This window comes from Scleropages formosus, chromosome 13 (genome assembly GCF_900964775.1).
Source record: "Scleropages formosus chromosome 13, fSclFor1.1, whole genome shotgun sequence".
Taxonomy (NCBI): domain Eukaryota; kingdom Metazoa; phylum Chordata; class Actinopteri; order Osteoglossiformes; family Osteoglossidae; genus Scleropages; species Scleropages formosus.
In genome coordinates, this window is record NC_041818.1 from 11,674,553 (window position 1) to 11,692,796 (window position 18,244).

Here is an 18,244-nt window from a genome sequence, read left to right on the forward strand (position 1 = left end):
CGTGATCGGGGACGTGGACATCTTGGGGCACTCTCTGTCATTGGCCCCTCTGTCTCTCTCTCTCTCTCTCTCACTGGTGGGGTCCAGGGGAAGAAATAGAGGTTGTGATCAGCTCCAGCTGCTGCTGGCCTGTCCCCAGCTCCACCCCCTCTTCCAACCACCCCGGCGTGTTACAGTTATAGGTGGTACAGAGAGTTCAAGATCCTGACAGCTTGAGGAAACAAGCTGTTGCACGGTCTGGTGAAGCCGGCTCGTATGTTCTTGTATCTCATCCCAGACAGCAGGAGGCTGAACAGGCTGTGGGAGGGGTGTGTGAGGTCGCCTACAATTTTGGGGGCTTTGCAGGCACAGTGGGCTGCTAGATGTCCTATAGGGAGGGGAGTGGGGTACAATGATTTTTCCAGCTGTAGTCGTTATGTGCTGTATGGTTGTGCGGTCGGAGACATCACAGTTCCCATACTCCGCAGTGATACGGCTGGTCAGGATGCTTTCAGTGGTGCCCCTCTAGAAGGTGTGCATGATGTGTGGTGGCAGACTCGTCCTCCTCAGCCTTCGTAGGAAGTACAGGTGCTGCTGGGCTTTCTTGGCCAGTGACGCAGTGTTGGTACCTCCAGGAGAGGTCATTGGCTATGCACAGCCGCAGGAATTTGATGCTGCTGACTTTCTATGGCAGACCATCAACGGTCAGTGGGGGTTGATGGGTATGAGCAGTCTTGAAGTCAAAAACAATCTCCTTAATTTTCCCCACATTTAGGAGGAGATTGTTGTTCCTGCACCACACAGCCATACCAGTAGTTATGTAGTGGCTGAAAATGCTGTCTCGTTTGACACTTTCAGGTGTATTTGGTGACTTTGCAGCTTCAAAATGTGTGTGAGAATAACCCTTTTTTTAAACCTGTAACCTTGACTCCTAGAGGGTTTTTCACTTTGAACAACCTCTAACAATTTTTTTTTTTTTAAAAATTCAAAAAGTACTTGTCATTCAATTAGAAAAGTCCCTTTGTTGTAAAAGATGCTGCTCATGATTGTATTTTTCCTACTTTTCCTCTGCACTTCTTAGTACGGCTGGCCAATTGTAAATACGGACCTCCAAATGTGCGACCCCCGCTCTGCCAAAAATATTTTAAATTTTTTACTGCCTGCTATTTTAAAAGAGTTATGAAATTGAAGTCCAATTTGATTCTACATTTACACTTGCATTTATTCATTTAACAGGCGCCTGTCTCCAAAGCAACGTACATCTCAGGTTCTACATTCTCATACACACACACACACACACACTTTCTGAACCGCTTGTCCTATGCGGGGTCGCGGAGAACCGGAGCCTACCCGGCAGCACAGGGCAGCACAGGGCAGCACAGGGCATAAGGCCGGAGGGGACACACCCAGGACGGGACGCCAGTCCGTCGCAAGGCACCCCAAGCAGGACTCGAACCCCAGACCCACCGGAGAGCAGGACTCGGTCCAACCCACCGCGTCACTGCGCCACCGCACCCCCTTCCATTTTCATATAATTTCAACAATTTCAGTACACAGTGAACATTATAGTATCACAGGTGGGAGGAGAGTTAAATGACAAGTTTAAAGGTATGAAAATGTTTCAGTTTGATTAAACTTTATTACCGATTTACTGTATGTTCACTGAGCACAAGTGTTGGTTTGTTTATATTTTAACTGACTTGCTCTTGTTTATATGGAGGCATAGTGATTAGAGCTATTGCCTTTGGACCCAAAGGTTGCAGGTTAGATTCCTTCCTCCAGCTGCAGCAAGGTACTTACCCTAAATTACCCAGTTGTATAATTGGGTAAATAATTCAATTCCCACCTTCAGCTGCAGCAAGGTGCTTACCCTAAATTGCCCAGTTGTATAATTGGGTAAATAATTCAAAGTATTCTAACATTATAAGTTGCTTTGGTGAAAGAACTGTGCTATCTGGGTTTTGCCTCACTTTTTCCAAGGGACACTAGTCAAGGGAGTATCAGAATGGCTGAGGACTGAGGTCTGTGTATTAAGAGTGCTGTCATTACCATCCATTCAACCTGTTTGCTTTGACATAGAGTCTGGATCATGCACACTATTATGATCACTATACTCCATGTAAATCCTCTATGTGTAGAAGAACTGTGCAACACAATCCTCTATCACAGATGAGTCTTATGTCTGTCACTCACTTTGAAAATACAGGTAGCCTTTCTGCACTATATTTCTAGAATACAAAAGTACTGTAATTACAGTTAAAAGCTTTTCAATAACTGAAAACTGAAAAAGAATAATACTGTGTTTCAGTAAAATGATATTTTAAAATTATTATTCCCTTATGCTACACATCCTACCATCGTGCTTAGCCAGCCCAGGCTTTGGAGAAATTTCAGTAATATTGTCAAACATTAATTCCAGCAGTTCTGCCATATTGGCTTTTTTGCATTATTCATTAATATTTTATATTTCTATTCCTTCACGACTCTATTAATGTATAAATATAATTGTTATTTGCTAACATCTTTGGAGAGTAGTCTGTGGTTCTCTCTCCATCTTTAAAAGTGTGGAAAATACTTGCTAAAAAAAATAAATTAAACAGACTGGGGATAAGTGGGGAAACAGGTTAATGTGGGGTAATTTATTTTGAATTTAATTTTACCACATGGTTGAGAACTCAAGAAATGTATCACAAAAAGAATATGGGCATGGATTATGACCTCATATGTTCACGACCTTTACATTGTTTTTATAATTAATTCAGCTTCTACTGTTTAGAAAATATGTATGTAAATTTGTGAATATTTAGAAAATATTATGAACCCAGTTTAGTGCTGTTATACTTTGCTCTTTACAGTGTGGGAAGGTATTTATTTTGTGTGACATTTTCATTCCATATTTGAACACACAGAAAAAAATGTATGTATGTATTTGTGTATGTATGCATCTATGTGTGTATGTCTGTGTGTTTGTGTGTGACAGAAAGAGAGCAAGAGGAATAGACTTTGTGAAAGACAGAACTGCCTCTGTAGCAATGATGGTAGGGCTGTTCAGGAGAGCCCTGTTTTGCACTCATATCGATTGCAGGCTATTCACCCAGGAATTAAACTACACTAATAGACACAGAAGGAAGAAGATGTGGATGGCACTTTGAGGGTAGAACATGTACACAGATATGTACAAAATTACTAGCCTAGCAGTTCCTCATTAGTATGGATACCAGAAAGGTCAAAGGTCATATTCAGTTTTGAAATCACCTGAGGGACTGAGTTGTAGCTTCTAACATGCTGAATGTTGCTTACGATACGTTTTCTCTGTTAAGATCTTAAAGATTTACTCTTTTTTGTTAGTCTTGTTTCCTTAAAATCTGATGAGCAGATCTGAAATCAAATCGGCATTTTATCAGATAAGTCTGACGTTTATGTTTTGCTACCACCTTTGGTGCATGATAGATGTGACTATGATTTTAAGTAACTGATGGGCTTCTTGGGGGTGCAGTGGCTTCAGCCGGGTCCTGGGGTTCGAGTCCTTCTTGGGGTGCCTTGCATCCTGTCCTGGCATCCTTGGCAACCTGTCCTGGGTGTGTCCCCTCCCCCTCCAGCCTTGTGCCTTATGTTGCCGGGTTTACATTTACATTTATTCATTTAACGGGCACTTTTCTCCAAAGAAACTTACAATAGATATTATGTAGTGTTACTATCTCACACACCTTATTCACCGCAGTGACTTACACTGCTAGATACAGTACTTACAATGGGCCACTCATCCATACATCAGTGAAACACACACTCTCTGTGTCACTCACACACTATAGGGGAACCTGAACAGCATGTCTTTGGACTGTGGGAGGAAACCAGAGCACCCAGAGGAATCCCACGCAGACACAGGGAGAACATGCAAACTCCACACAGACTGAGCAGGGATTAAACCTACATTCTCTCGCACCACCCAGGCGCTGAGACAGCAGCACTACTCACTGTGCCACCATGCTGCCGGTTTGGCTCTGGTTTGTCACGACCCCACTTGGGAGGAGCGGTTTTTGTCAATGTGTGTGTGTGTGTGTGTGTGTGTATGTGTGTGTGTGTGAGATGGGCTTCTTAAAGTGAGATAAGGAAAGACAATACCCTCTATTGTGACTGAACGTACAGTACTCTGTATGTTACAGAAGCAGGTCTCAGTCCGTACACAGCAGTTGGCAGGACACTGAGGATGTCCAGCACTAAACTAAGCTTCCTAGACACTCTGTGGTGTAAGGACAGCTGGATTAGTAACTGCTACAATGTGGGACACTGCAAGTAGGGCAGAAACAGAAGTGACAGTAGCAGAGTTAAACTGTTTAAAAGTGTAAACTAGCAATACAGAAATCACTGAGAAACCTAAGAGGTAGCTGCAATAAAGTGAAATATTACTGCTACATTATTGTCTTCTCACAGTCTGCATAATTTTGGGTTCAGCTTCCGTAAACCTTCAATTTCCTTTAAAGACAACTGAAAACTGTTGGCAGTCCTATTCCTCCCTTGCCTTTATTGCTCAAGACAGCTCCCTTTCCCGCACTGGGTGTGGTGCTCCATAGCTCTCAGGGGCATAGCCACATGCTACCCTCTGGGTAAAAGTGGGTCAAGTTCAACATCACAGCCAGCCACTAGTGCTGGTACATTACGCCTCCCTTCCTGGCCGGTGGTTGGAGAAGATGTAGGACATGCTGTGTGCTGCCCTACCCCCATGTTTTTTTCTGCCTGCCTACAGCCTTCTGTCTACCTCTTAGCCCCTGGATTCTTCATCTATCACTGACTCTTACCTCTTGTGCCTGCTTCACATCTGGCCTTTTGTGTTACTGGCTATTGTGTAACTGTAATTTGCATACGCATATCCTTTTTTAACCAAATTATATCACAAAGAATAAAAATGTAATAGTTATATATATATATACATATATATATATAGACTCATACAGACACAATTATGTGTGTGTATGTGCTTTTGTGATTTCTGTTTCTGTATGTTAATGTTGTTTTGGTACTCTTAGAGAAATGTTTTGGAAATGCTGCCCTCAGCTACATCTTTCTTCACATATTTCTGTTTATATCCGCATCTCTTTTATGTAGGGAGCTTGGGTATCTTTTTTTGCAAGCTCCCAAGGCAGGAGGTGGGTTGGGTTACCATGGAAACTGGCTGACTCACCATAGAGATGATACCATTGTTTAAAAAGCATGGGGGGAAAAGGAATGGTGCAGAGATGTATATGTGAGAAACAAAGGACTAAGGTAGTAAGCACAGGAGGAATCACATACTGTATAGAATGTGGTCTCAACTTGAGCAGAAAGCTGCCATAACAGTTGCAAGGGGGTGGGTGACAGCTCATCTGCAGGATATGTGTGTACATTATTCTGTGTTTTAATGAGGGAGGAGGTATGACTCTGTTTGTACATGAGCGTGTTTCACTGAGAAAAGTGGCATTCAAACTTACATGTGTTATTTACTAAAGCATTCACTGTTTAACTATGTTTTTCACTCAAGCAGTTTGCATTAACGGGGGGGATATGCACATATGTCTGACTGAAGGAGTGGCAGTCAAACCAAGGGATTTGGCATCTTTCTGATTGCCTTGGATATTACTATAATTATTATACTGTTTTATTAATTTGATTGCAGGGATTTGAATTTAATGTATTTTAAACCACAGTGACCAGTATTGTAATTGTACAAACACATTATATAGCATCAACTTTCAAAATATTTTCATGATTCACTGTGTTCTTAAACTAATTTAAATAAAAGTGTTTTGGATATCATTCCCAGTGATGGTGCTACACACTGTAGGTGTTATAACTGCAGCACTTTTAGGGTAGCTCAGGGCTAGCTGTCACTCCAGTACATTTACACTACATTTATTAATTCAGCAGGGCTGCAATGTGGTGCAGCAAGTAGCAGTAGCACTGCTGCCTCTGTGGTGCAAGAGAACATGGATTCGATATCTGCTCAGTCGGTTTGCAGTTGGCTTGTTCTCTGTGCATTTATGTGGACGTCCCTTCAGGTGCTCCAGTTTCTTTTTGCTCTCCAAAGACATATAGTTCAAGTGAATAGGTGACGCTAAATTGCCCATACCCCTGCTACTGGTAAGTCAGTGCCTGTCCCAAGCCTAGGTAAAATAGTGAGAATTGATGTCAGAAAGGGTGACTGCCTCTGCTCCAACCACATGTCAAAATAACACTTGGATGTTAAATAGCTAAGCATAGCTATTTATAGTGTTATGAAAGTTATTAGTTGTGCTTATTTATTAGAAACTTTTCTCCAAAGGAACATACAACTGATATCTGAGTTCCAGAGAGGTAAATATCCACACACTGCCACACTGACTGAGGTACTCTATCCACAGCTGCTGTTACCATAGAGATCACCTTTGGCAGAAGGTTTCCTCTTAAAGGTTATATGTGATTTGGTTTCCCTCCTCAACAATATCAATACCTTAACAGGCTATTTTACTATATCAGTATCATAAGACTGTAACAGTACTCTAATCTTCCGACCTTTAACAGTGTTTCTTTCTCATCGACATTTATGTACTCTCTTTATGTGTCAGTATTGAATAAACCATTGTACTGAGAATGTTGGAAATAACTGTGCTTACTCACATACATAGAGTGCTTAGATGATAGGAAATATGGATGTCAACTTTAAAATTCGAATGTGATGTGTAAATAAATGAAACTTAGGTCATCTTAGACTGGCCCAATAAAGCATGTCTCATATCCTTCACCTTCACCCGATCTGCTGTCTGTCAAGTACGTTCTATAGGTCCCTGACCCTCTAGCTCTAACCTAGTATGTTTGTGAGACCATCGCTGCTAAAAATTTCTTACATCTTCCGAACCCTATCCCTGCAGTAGCCATTAATCTGAAGGGCCTTTAGGCTGAAAAAGTCAAAGAGCACCTTCACTATTGTGAACAGAAATATACAGCTTCATCTGCTGCTATCATGCAGCACATAAACACACTACACATTACACATGTAAAATGATTGCTGTACAAGCAGACCCCTGAATGTCTGTCATCCCTCTCTCCCATGGTCCTTGATCTAAGGTGCAAAACTGCCAGACAAAATCACTCAAGTCCCTGCAAATCTTAAACCAACCTTGTCCCTCCCTTTGCCATTATAACATTGTACTGCTTTTTTCTGCCTGGACACACTGCTACTCTTTCTGATGCCCTTCAACCTGGTTTTGCAGCTATTTGTGCCTTATCTGCAGTTTCTTTGTTCAGTTTACCATCGCTGTTATTTGTACTACATGCCCCCATTCTCATACTGATACCTTTGTTTATGTGTCCTGTTCCACATGCACTATAATAATAACTGAGACACAGCTGCCCCTTTTCAAAGTCAGTTTCATTAACTGCAGCTATAGACCCTTTTTTTTCCCCTCCTGAGCAACACTTGCATTTTTGTTGTTCTCTATCAACTGTAATAGTATGTGATCAATCTGCTTTACAGTGGTTGGTTTTGGTTTGGTTCATCTGTTCCAAAGGCCAAACTGAGATCAGTGTATGCTGGGTTTCTCAATGTTCACTCTCTCAGTAGATTTTAAGTGTTTATTTCTCTCTAACCAAAGTGCTGTTTTGTTTTCTCCCATTTCCATGGTGCTGCTGCTGTCCTTCTGGTGTTCCTCTATACAAGGTAAGAACATTTTTTATTAAATTATTGCTACAACATATAGGATTATAAATCCAATATGGAATCAAATCTTTATAACTAATGTGCATGGTTGTGGATGAAGACTATTGAAGTTCATTACTGGGGTTCTTGTTCAAGAAGGTTTCTAGTTTTTTTACTTTTCCTTACACTTTTCCAACACTTCACTTTAAAATACTTAGAATTCTTGAAAAGGAATTAAATTGGTTAATTTAATCTGGTGGTTTACTCCTCTGTAACCATATATGCCAGTTTTATTCAAATCTGATTACACAGAAGGATTTTCAATTCCATAGCTTGAGAAAGTATTTAGTTTACATTTACATTTACATTTATTCTTTTAGCAGACGCTTTTCTCCAAAGCGACGTATATTTCAGCAAAAATACAATTTGTGCATTACATTAAGAGAAAGAAACATGGCTGCAGACATGTGAATCTTAAGTAAATCTAGTTTGTTACTTTCCACTTAATGCACCGATGTTCATTGCTTGAGTAGGTGCAGGATAGATGAATCCTGATAACCTTCCTACATTTTTTTTAATAATAATAAGGTACACAAACAAACATTCACATACAACGCCAGAGTAGCAGCTGTGTAAAGGCTTATCTGGGAATGATCATGAAGTTACGGTGCATGAACATTTACACCATAGTTCCCTCCTATTTTAACCAGTATGAATCTCGCAGTGGAGCGTTTTTATTTTTTAAATGCAAATTTTTATTTTGTAGTCACATGTTCATTTTTACAGAACCCTCCCAAAAAGAAACATAGCAAACCATAACGAACAGCTTTCTCTGCCTTACAAAGATCATTTGTTCCTAAAAATCCTTTTGTAAGGTGAATTCTCATAACTTTAAATTTTGACATGACATTTAATGTTAAAATATTGACATCAAAATTGACATCTATTAAAATGTAATGTTTGTTGTAAACATAAGAAGGGAGTCTCCCTTTGTGAATTACTGTAATATTTATGACTCTCCTTATTCAGCTCTTTCATAGCTATAGCATACCATGCACAAATGCTTACAAACAAATATATATACATGTGATACTCAATGTTGATGTATTAATTCAGCTTTCAATGCTAAAAAGAATGGTTAGGCATAATGAATCAATGAAAAAATTAAAATTAATCTGCAGTTACCAGATTAATTCTAATTTATTTGTATAGTCCAAATGTTGGACATGATTTCCAAAATTAGAGTTTCAACTGTACCTTTTTAACCCATTTGAAAGTATCTGGATTTCTATGTTAATAGTGAACTAATCTTTTTCTAAGACATGATAACACCTACAGGCAATTTTATTTGACAAACAACACGGATACTGTAAATTTCCGTAACTTTAATTAACTATTCAAGTTAATCCTTTTGTGTCCCATGCCTTTATACAAAATTGTGTGACTTCATGTATATTTTTGCATGTCTTCCTTGAATGACCTGCTTCAGATCACACCACAGTATTTCAATGGGACTAAGGTCAGTAGTTTCATTTAGCCATTCTAAAAATATAGAATTTCTTCCATAAAACAGCTGAAACATGCAGGTGAAACAACTAATGTGGGGTAATAAAGGTTGAGAATTTAAAGCACCGTTAGCCAAACTGCTAAGATGACTGCTTTCACAGCTTTCCCTGTTAGGAGGGATATGAAGTCCAAATTCTGTCTTTGTAAATGCAAACAAATATTCTGTAAACTGAAGATAGTACATTCAAACTACTTTGTAAGCAAGGATCCAGGCCTCTTTCAACCAAGACTTTGTTGTAAACTTCCCCATTAAGGTCTTTTTAGTGGAATGCTTTGGAGATTGTTGCATTATCTACCATCTCAACCACTAACCTCTGTAGCTCATTCAGAGTCAAAGTTGGCCTCACAGTAGCCTCTTTCGCAGGGTATTGGTCTGACTCAGATGGTGTGGTTGTAGTTTTGTACTTGGACTACACTGTGATGAATATTCGGTACTTTTTAACGATCTTGCAACCTTTTTCAGATTTCCTCTATAATCATTTCTTCAGCTTGCTGTTTTCACTTTCAATATTTCTTGGAAGTTCTTTACAGTGATATGGGTCACCACAGAGAAAATTGTATTTGTATATTGAAAATAATCCATATGTAATTCACTCTTTTTTTAGGTTACACATTACACCAGTGGAAATTGGAGCTTACAATTACAAGTAGTGTGAATATGACTATGAAATTTAATCATTTCTTATTCATTTGCTGTATGGATCAATGTCAAAAAATTGTATTTCAGTCCATGTCAAATTTATGTTTTGAGCATCGAAATGTGAAAATTGTGTCCAAGCTGAATACTTTTTAGAGCACTATGTATGTAGTTGACATTCACAAAGTAAGCCTGTTTTTTAAAATAGTAATATTGTGTGCAAAAAAATACCCAGCTGTATAAATGGGTAAGTAATTTTAATTGTATTGCAAACATAGAGAGAACATGCAAATTGTCAGGCAAGAGGACTGGAGACAGGAGGTAAGGGAATGGCCCCAAGTGCTGGTCGGTTTTTATTTCCGAAGGAGTTCGCTGGGTCAGACAAAAAGCAATGGTTGGGGACAGGTGAAGGTCTTTCAAGGTGCAGACATCTATACGAGGGTGAAGCTATCTCAGGAGTCAGGAGAGCACGTGGGGGTCAGGAGCCAGGAGTTAGAGAACAAAGCAGAGAATTAAGGGCAAGAAGTAAACACTGAGATTGCAAATCCACAAAAGGAAGCATTTGCAAGAATCTGCACCCCACTGCGGTTACTGGGCTCCCGTTATACCTGGTCTTGTCAACAAGCTGCAGGTGCGGTCACTTGGCCTGTTCCCAGGGGTGTGACACAAATTCTGAACGCCTTGAGACAGATTCCAAATAATGTCCAAATGAGTAACTGTGAGAAATTAACAGTATCTGCTGCGCCTCCATACCACACATGGTACTGAACAGTATATTATATTAATAACCTTTTATATGTGTATACACACTCTTTAATATTTAATATGTACATATATATGTACAGATTTTTTTTTAAACAAAAAAATCACAGTTTTCCAGACTCATTGTGGGGATTTTCCTTAAGCAATCTTCCATATGTTTGATCCTGGGCATGGGAGGTTGTGGATAATGCAGCAAATTAGGAATCACAGCAGATGGAACCTGGTATAGCAGCACAAGCCACAGGGTTCTGCAGTTCTGCTATTTGTCCAGCAGGACCCCAAACTTTTGAATAAGTTAAGCATTCTCCAGTTTTCTGACTTTGCAGGCCGGATCCACAGCACATTTTTAAAAAAGTATAAAAAGAGTACATTTTAAAAATCCTTCAGTCGTTATCAAAAATCATCTGATTAAAGTAAAGCATTCTAGTATCTTTTGAGAGGCACAGGATATAGTGTTTACAGTGTTTTATCTGTGTATACATTTTTGTGCTCTACAGTATTGCAGAGCTACTGTATGCAGTATTACTTAAAGTGCTGCTTGAAAGTATGTGAACACTATAGAAATGGTCATGTTCTTGTACAAAATATTAAAATAAATGTATAAAATTTGAATCTTAAAATAAAGTAATATAGTAAATTAATTATTTACATGCCCGATTCTACTTAACCACTTAGTTTAATCAATCCAACTTGGGGTTCACTTATTTGTGCACCTGCACTGCTTCTGTTTTTCTGCTTATGTTACATATGTGATTTCCTCTAAGACAAAAATGGAATTGATAATTACACATGTATTATGTCAGATGAGAAAGACTGGTTCCCATAAAGTAACCTTTCTGTGGTAAAACAAGGGGACACAAGGGGTTCATATACTTTCAAGCAGCACTTTACATATAAAAGGAATGTATAGATCTAACAATATGTAGAATATGCTCTGGCCATATTATGTCTTGTGCTTCTACAGAATTTTCAAATTTTTCTGCTACATTTTGATTTAAAGTTACCTTAACATTTTCTGTAATATTGGCTTCATAATGATTATAAATTAAGCTAAAAGAGATATTTTATAGTATTGAAATTTTGAGTTTCAGTTTCTGGAATATTAACAGGCTATTGGTGTAGCTTCTAAAAGACATTATTATGTGATTTTCATGGATACAGTTTTTAAAAGGAATTGGTGGGGGAGCAGTTGCTGTCTTTGGCAATAACCGAAATCTTTTTAATAGGTCATTGTTGTGCCTGTGTGCACCCTTGTCAGGCTACTGTTTCCTTACATTTTAGAATGATTTTGACAGAAAATTTTAAAATCTTAGTTTTGAATTTATCATTTTGACTGGACAAATCAGACGCAAAGAGTTTTAACATTTATGTGTGGTGATTCTGGAGACAATGGAAGGTGTTTCATCATGTCCTGATGTTTATTAACCACTCCTGAATCTGTTAAAAAATGCGTATGGGGCCATAATAAAAAAAATATGTAGCACATATTGTGCACCTAGGGGGGTGCAGTGGCGCAGTGGGTTGGACCACAGTCCTGCTCTCCAGTGGGTCTGGGGTTCGAGTCCCGTTTGGGGTGCCTTGCGGCGGACTGGCGTCCCGTCCTGGGTGTGTCCCCTTCCCCCTCCGGCCTTACGCCCTGTGTTGCCGGGTAGGCTCCGGTTCCCCGTGACCCCGTATGGGACGAGCGGTTCTGAAAATGTGTGTGTGTGTGTATTGTGCACCTGCGTACTCAATATAGCTTCATTTTTAGGTGTTTTATGACTGTGTAGAACAATCATCAGTCCAGAATTCTCTCATAAAACAGCTACTCATACCATTATACATACAAAATCATCAAATTTTGCATTTGGCAATAGTGGGGGGAGTTGCAGTGGCATGGTGATTCAGCAGGGGTTCTAGTCCCGCTTGGGGTGCCCTGTAACAGACTGGTGTCCTGGCCTGGGCATTTCCCGCCCTTGGGCCAGGCCCCAGCTTGGGACAAGCGATTTCAGTGTGTGTGTGTGTGTGTGTGTGTGTGTGTGTGTGTGTGTGTGTGTGTGTGTGTGTGTGAGAGATAATGGGGTTGAACATTTCCTTGGGGTTTGTCCAAACATAAATTTGTCTGAATGTCAGGAAATAATGTATTTGTTTCTTCTAAGCATTTGTTTACACAGTTCTCCTTATAATGGGTATACCTCTACAATTTGAGTACAGAATATTTTACCTCTTTTTAAATCTGTTCGCTGTTTCATGTTCTGATTGTCATCCTTTTTGTATCTGTCATGTCCTGGCAATTAGTATTCCTACTTTTTATGACTAACCCATGGGTTACTAACCTGTGGTCTTTTTTTAGATTTAGTTCTTTAAATCTGGGCTTCTGTCTTGCAACTTTTAAAAAAAATTTGTCCACCCTCCCATTTAACTACAATTTGATTATATTATACATTTGCAGTATCTGGCAGTTGTGATTTTTAGAATAAATGTGTTATTATGCAGTAGGATTTTTTGTTTGTTTTTCATGATTTCGCCTTTTTTTTGTTCTTGATTTAATTTGCTGATGAAATAACACCAAATGAATGAGAAGATGTTCGTACTGCAGGACAGTGACTGATGGTTCTAGAGGACTTCTTCTTGACCTGCAGCAACGGACGTGTGTTCCTTTAGAGTGAATCATAGTGTTTACAAGCGCGGCTTTGGCAGCTGGCGCGAGGCCAGGCTGCAGCTTCGCTCGTGCGCCGCCTGCGTGGCGCTGTTCACCGTGCTGGTGCTGAAACGCACACGGGTCTGATAGGAGCGCAACTGCGGGATTATATTATGTGATTACGCTTCGGTGCATTATTCATCATTTCATGTGTTTGCTTGCCAGTAGTCACGCTTTGTTGCATACACCTCACTTGTTTCATCAGCACTATGGCAAATATTTAATTCATTCTGACTGCCTCGAATTTTTATTCCCTCACGCAGGTATTTGTACTTGCAACGTACCATGTTTCTAAAAACATGCCAACTGTCATTTTGATCTATGAGTTGAAAATAGGTAATTCAGTCAATGCGTAATTTCCCGATTTTGTAGATATATAGTTTTTAATTTTAATATTTACCTTTTCAAATTAGCTTTATAAAAACAGGGCTTTGACCTAAACACGGACATATATCTACGTGCAACGCCAGACTGTACGCCAGAGTATATGTGTGTGTGATTTCGTGTCTTCATGCGTGTTTTTGTGTGCCTCTGTCGGGTACTGACCGCCTCTGTCGTGCTAAGGACTGGCACAAAATCACGGAGAAAGATGGGAGCTGCGCTTCCCTCCTCTGGCCACATGACGGCACAATATCATTCAAACAGCTAAAGGACGTCACAAAATCTATAAAGGTGTATTTATAAATTAAAACACATTGTTACTACGATTTTACTGTTAGAATTGCACATTAACGCACGTAATACTGTATATTGTGCTGTTAACCCAACTGAAAAGGTTTTTACTGGTTAATATACACTTATATATTTACTATTAATTCACAACAGCAGTAATTATAATGGTGATTGATTGATTGATTGATTGATTGATTGATTGTAAAAATAGGCAAATTTACACCACCATTACCCTAAAAACAAGCGTGTAGGGTAGGAGAATGCAGGAATTCAGGTAGGAAACGGGTACACCTAAAGAAAAAAGGGGTTGTGGGAAAAACAGGAAAGCTTGAAGCTATTTTTACAAGGTGCACTGTGATAATCTTCCAGACCAAAAATAATGTAGTTCTATGACTTCAGTTATTTCAGTAGACACCACTGTATTGGCAATCAGCAATTAAACTTGATTTAACTATTAATTGTTTGATGACTGATACTGCACGTGAGAAAATACCAGTGCTGTACAAGTAGACTGAACTGCATTCATCTTACTTTAAACGCGTGAAAGCTGGTAAAGACGGATTAGTGACTTGAGGAAACACAAACAAATATCATAGGTGCTAATTATTTGAACGTTACTCTATTTTGTTTTCTTGCATTGCCTTCCATCAGCATATGGCTCCCTGTATGCTCTGTAATTCTCCCAAGAGGTATCTAAAAACGAAATCATATCACAGGAAGCAAGTAGATGAGGTGCCTTTAAATTTTCAGCGAGCTTTGGATTGGCCGAGCATAAGATGCGCTTTATACCAATTGCAACCTGAGCTGAGAAAGGAGATCCACTCCATTCCCCATCCTAGCTCCACCTACAGGCACAGCACCCTAACGCCTACAATGCAGAAGGCTGAAGAATGGGCTCTGTATTTTTCACATCGCTGTAATATAATGGAATATAGTTATTTCCGTTCATTTGCTGGACTGGAATATCTCGGCTCGGAGAGGAAATGTAGGTGAAAAGAACATTGTTGATGTACCGAAGAACAATGAGCAATCCAGTGCAGTCGTTCTGGTGGCTGCTTTTCGTCTACTTTTGCAATGATGTAGACGGGCAAATTCGCTACACTATTCCAGAGGAGTTGGATGTGGGCTCTGTCGTTGGGAATATAGCAAAGGACCTCGGTGTGGAGGTTGCGGACATACCCAACCGCAAGCTGAGGATCGCTTCCGAGGCTGGTAAGCGGTACTTCAGCCTGGATCTGAGAAAGGGCGAACTGGTGGTGTCTGAAAGGATCGACAGAGAAGGTCTGTGCGAACAAAGCGTACCTTGTCTTTTGCCACTCGAATTCGTCTTTGAAAACCCCTTACAGCTTTTTCGGGTTGAAATCGAAATACAGGATATCAATGACAATTTTCCAAGTTTTTTAACCGATGAACGGGTTTTAAAGATCAGTGAGCTTGTCGCACCGGGTGCAAAATTTCTTTTAGACAATGCGCAAGATGCTGATGTAGGGGCGAATTCGCTGCGATCTTATAAGATCAGTAAGAATGACCATTTCAAACTGAACATTAAAACCCATAAGGATGGGTCAAAAATTCCCGAGCTGTTGCTTGAAAAATCTCTTGATAGAGAAGAGCAGTCCGTTCACAGGCTTGTTTTAACCGCTTTGGACGGAGGGAATCCACCGCGATCTGGAACAGCGCAGATCACTGTTATAGTGCTAGACATTAATGATAACGCCCCTCAGTTCGAAAACTCCTCTTATGAAGCAGTTTTAAAGGAAAATACGCCAATCGGGACTGTGATTCTAAAAGTCAAGGCGACAGATATAGATGAGGGTCTGAACGGCGAGGTAAAATATTTATTTGGTGATCAAACGCCCGATGCAATAGCCTCGTTATTTAACATAAACGCGCAGACCGGAGAGATCATAGTAAACGGGCAGCTTGACTACGAGCAAACAAACGTGCACAAGTTTGATATATTGGCAAGAGACAAAGGCAATCCGGAGATGGAGGGCCACAGCAGTGTTCAGATTGATATTATGGATGTTAACGACAACGTACCTGAAATAACAATCACCTCACTGACCAGTCCTGTACCGGAAAATTCTACTATTGGAACAGTAATTGCTCTGATAAGCGCGAAAGACTTAGATTCGAGGGAAAATGGGAAGGTAAAGCTAAGCGTAACACCAAGTGCCCTATTTAAATTAAGTCCCTCTGTGTCTAATCACCACGCACTGATAACAAATGGCCTATTAGACCGCGAATCTTATTCAGAATACAACATAGAAATTATTGCGACTGACTGTGGGTCATTTGCTTTATTTACTAAAAAGACTATTACAGTGTCCATTTCAGATGTAAATGACAACCCTCCAGTTTTTTCCCTACCTTCCTACAGTGTATATGTGAATGAAAACGGGGCACCGGGAGAAATCCTTTTTACAGTGTCTGCATCAGATTCAGACCTGGGCGACAATGCGAAAATCTCCTATACCATTTTAGACTCCAAAGTGCAGGATGCGTCGGTCTCGTCATACGTTTACATTAATTCAGACAACGGCAGCATCTACAGCATGCACTCATTCGACTATGAGAAACTCAAGGTGTTTCAGATCCACGTTCAGGCCAAGGACCACGGCTCTCCGTCTCTCAGCAGCAACGTCACTGTCCACGTGTTTATCCTGGACCAGAATGACAATGTCCCCGCTGTCATTTACCCCTTTGCCGTCATGGGCTCCGTGTCCCATCAGAAGATGCCGCGATCGGCGAAAGCGGGACACCTCGTTACCAAGGTGACGGCCGTGGACGCTGACTCGGGACACAACGCCTGGGTTTCCTACAAACTGGTGGAGGCCACAGACGCCTCCCTCTTCAGTGTGAATCTCTACACGGGGGAGGTGAGGACTAAACGAGCCGTTTCGGAGCAGGACGACTCTTCTCACAGGCTGCTCATAGAGATAAAGGACAACGGGGAACCGGTGCAGTCCGCCACGGTCACAGTGGGCATATCGCTAGAGGACGGGGTCCACGAGCCCATCTTGGATTTCCGGCAGCACAAAAGCCACGAACCGGCCAGTAAGAGCAATAAAATCACCTTTTATTTGATCGTCTCTCTGGCGTCCGTGTCCGCGGTGTCCTTTTTGACTTTTGCCATTTTAGCGGTGAGATGTATCAGGAGCAGCGCAAGTCGTGCGTGTTGCTGTGTGAGACGGGGAGACTCGGATGAATACAATAATAATCCCAACAGAAACCTGCACATCCAGCTCAACACTGACGGGCCTATTAAGTACGTGGAGGTGCTGGGAGGAGACATGTTGTCTCAGAGTCAGTCCTTCAGGTCCTGCCTGTCTCCAGTGTCCGAGTTCAGTGACTTCACCTTCGTTAAACCCAGCAGCACCACAGATTTTAAGGAGATGATAAACGTGCTTGACGCGTCACTGCCTGACAGCGCCTGGACTTTTGAGAGCCAGCAGGTGAGAATTTTTCATAGTTTTACATAGTGAAATATTTCATTTGTCATGGTTTCTGTCCATGCCAGTTTTGTGCTGATATAGATATATCAGTGATATCAGGAAGTCAAGATTCTTCCACTCATCCCAGTGAGTATTGCTTGGTGGTCTGGAGCCTATCCCCAAGGTAGAGGGCACAAGGTCAAGTAGGACACATTCTGGGTAGAACCCTAGTGATTTCTTGATCTTTGAGAATTCACAAAAATGCTAAATTAAGCGTAACGAGTCATTCTCTTGAATTTTAAATCAAACATCTGAGAAACTGTGTGCTATGGTAAAGAGAATACTTCTTTTCCTCACAATGGTGGCAGCCATGAAAGGACTTTGCATTTACATGTAACTGTATTTATTTATCATACGCTTTTCTCAGAAGTGATGTACATCTCAGAGAAAAATTATTGTATTACATTAATGCAAGGAGAGATTTGGATGCAGATTTGTGATTCTAGAGTACATTTAATTCGTCACATTCCACCATGTGAATGAGCATACATCACACAAGTAGCTGCATAAAGGTTTATCTATTATTTAATTATTTTGTGATTAGAAATTGTTGAGCATAAACATTTACACATTTATCGTACACTTAAGAGATCAGGGGAAAAGTAAGTCCAAAAGAGTTGAGTTTTGGTCCTTCTTAAATGTAGAGCGAGATTCAGTAGTTATAAGTGAGGGTGGGGGGGTCAATTCACCATATCAAAGCCAGAACGAAAATCTTTTTGCTTTTGATCTGGACCTTTCGTGTGTGGAATGCCAAAGCAGATAGAGATTTGCTAATATCATTTAAGACCCTTTAATGTTTTTAT

General features: G+C 40.4%; 2 protein-coding genes across 13 annotated transcripts in view; both read left to right on the top strand.

The window, feature by feature from the left end:
• Positions 1-18,244, top strand: part of LOC108925318 (protocadherin gamma-C5-like) — a 223,634-nt gene that overhangs the window by 158,793 nt on the left and 46,597 nt on the right. For 2 of the 12 annotated variants that reach the window (XM_029257423.1, XM_029257421.1), the window contains exon 2: positions 9,117-9,146. The exons of the other annotated variants lie outside the window; for them this stretch is intronic. In XM_029257423.1, coding sequence (XP_029113256.1) covers positions 9,117-9,146 — 30 coding nt within the window. The remainder of the gene's footprint in view (positions 1-9,116; positions 9,147-18,244) is intronic. 12 annotated transcript variants of the gene reach the window in all.
• LOC108925321 (protocadherin gamma-C5-like) lies at positions 14,357-17,472 on the top strand. Its single transcript, XM_018737158.2, has one exon. The coding sequence runs from the start codon at positions 14,952-14,954 to the stop codon at positions 17,427-17,429; it is 2,478 nt and encodes an 825-aa protein (XP_018592674.2). The 5' UTR covers positions 14,357-14,951; the 3' UTR covers positions 17,430-17,472.

Bases quoted from the DNA above. Each gene is read 5' to 3' on its own strand.
- LOC108925321 (XM_018737158.2), top strand. From the start codon at position 14,952: ATGTACCGAAGAACAATGAGCAATCCAGTGCAGTCGTTCTGGTGGCTG.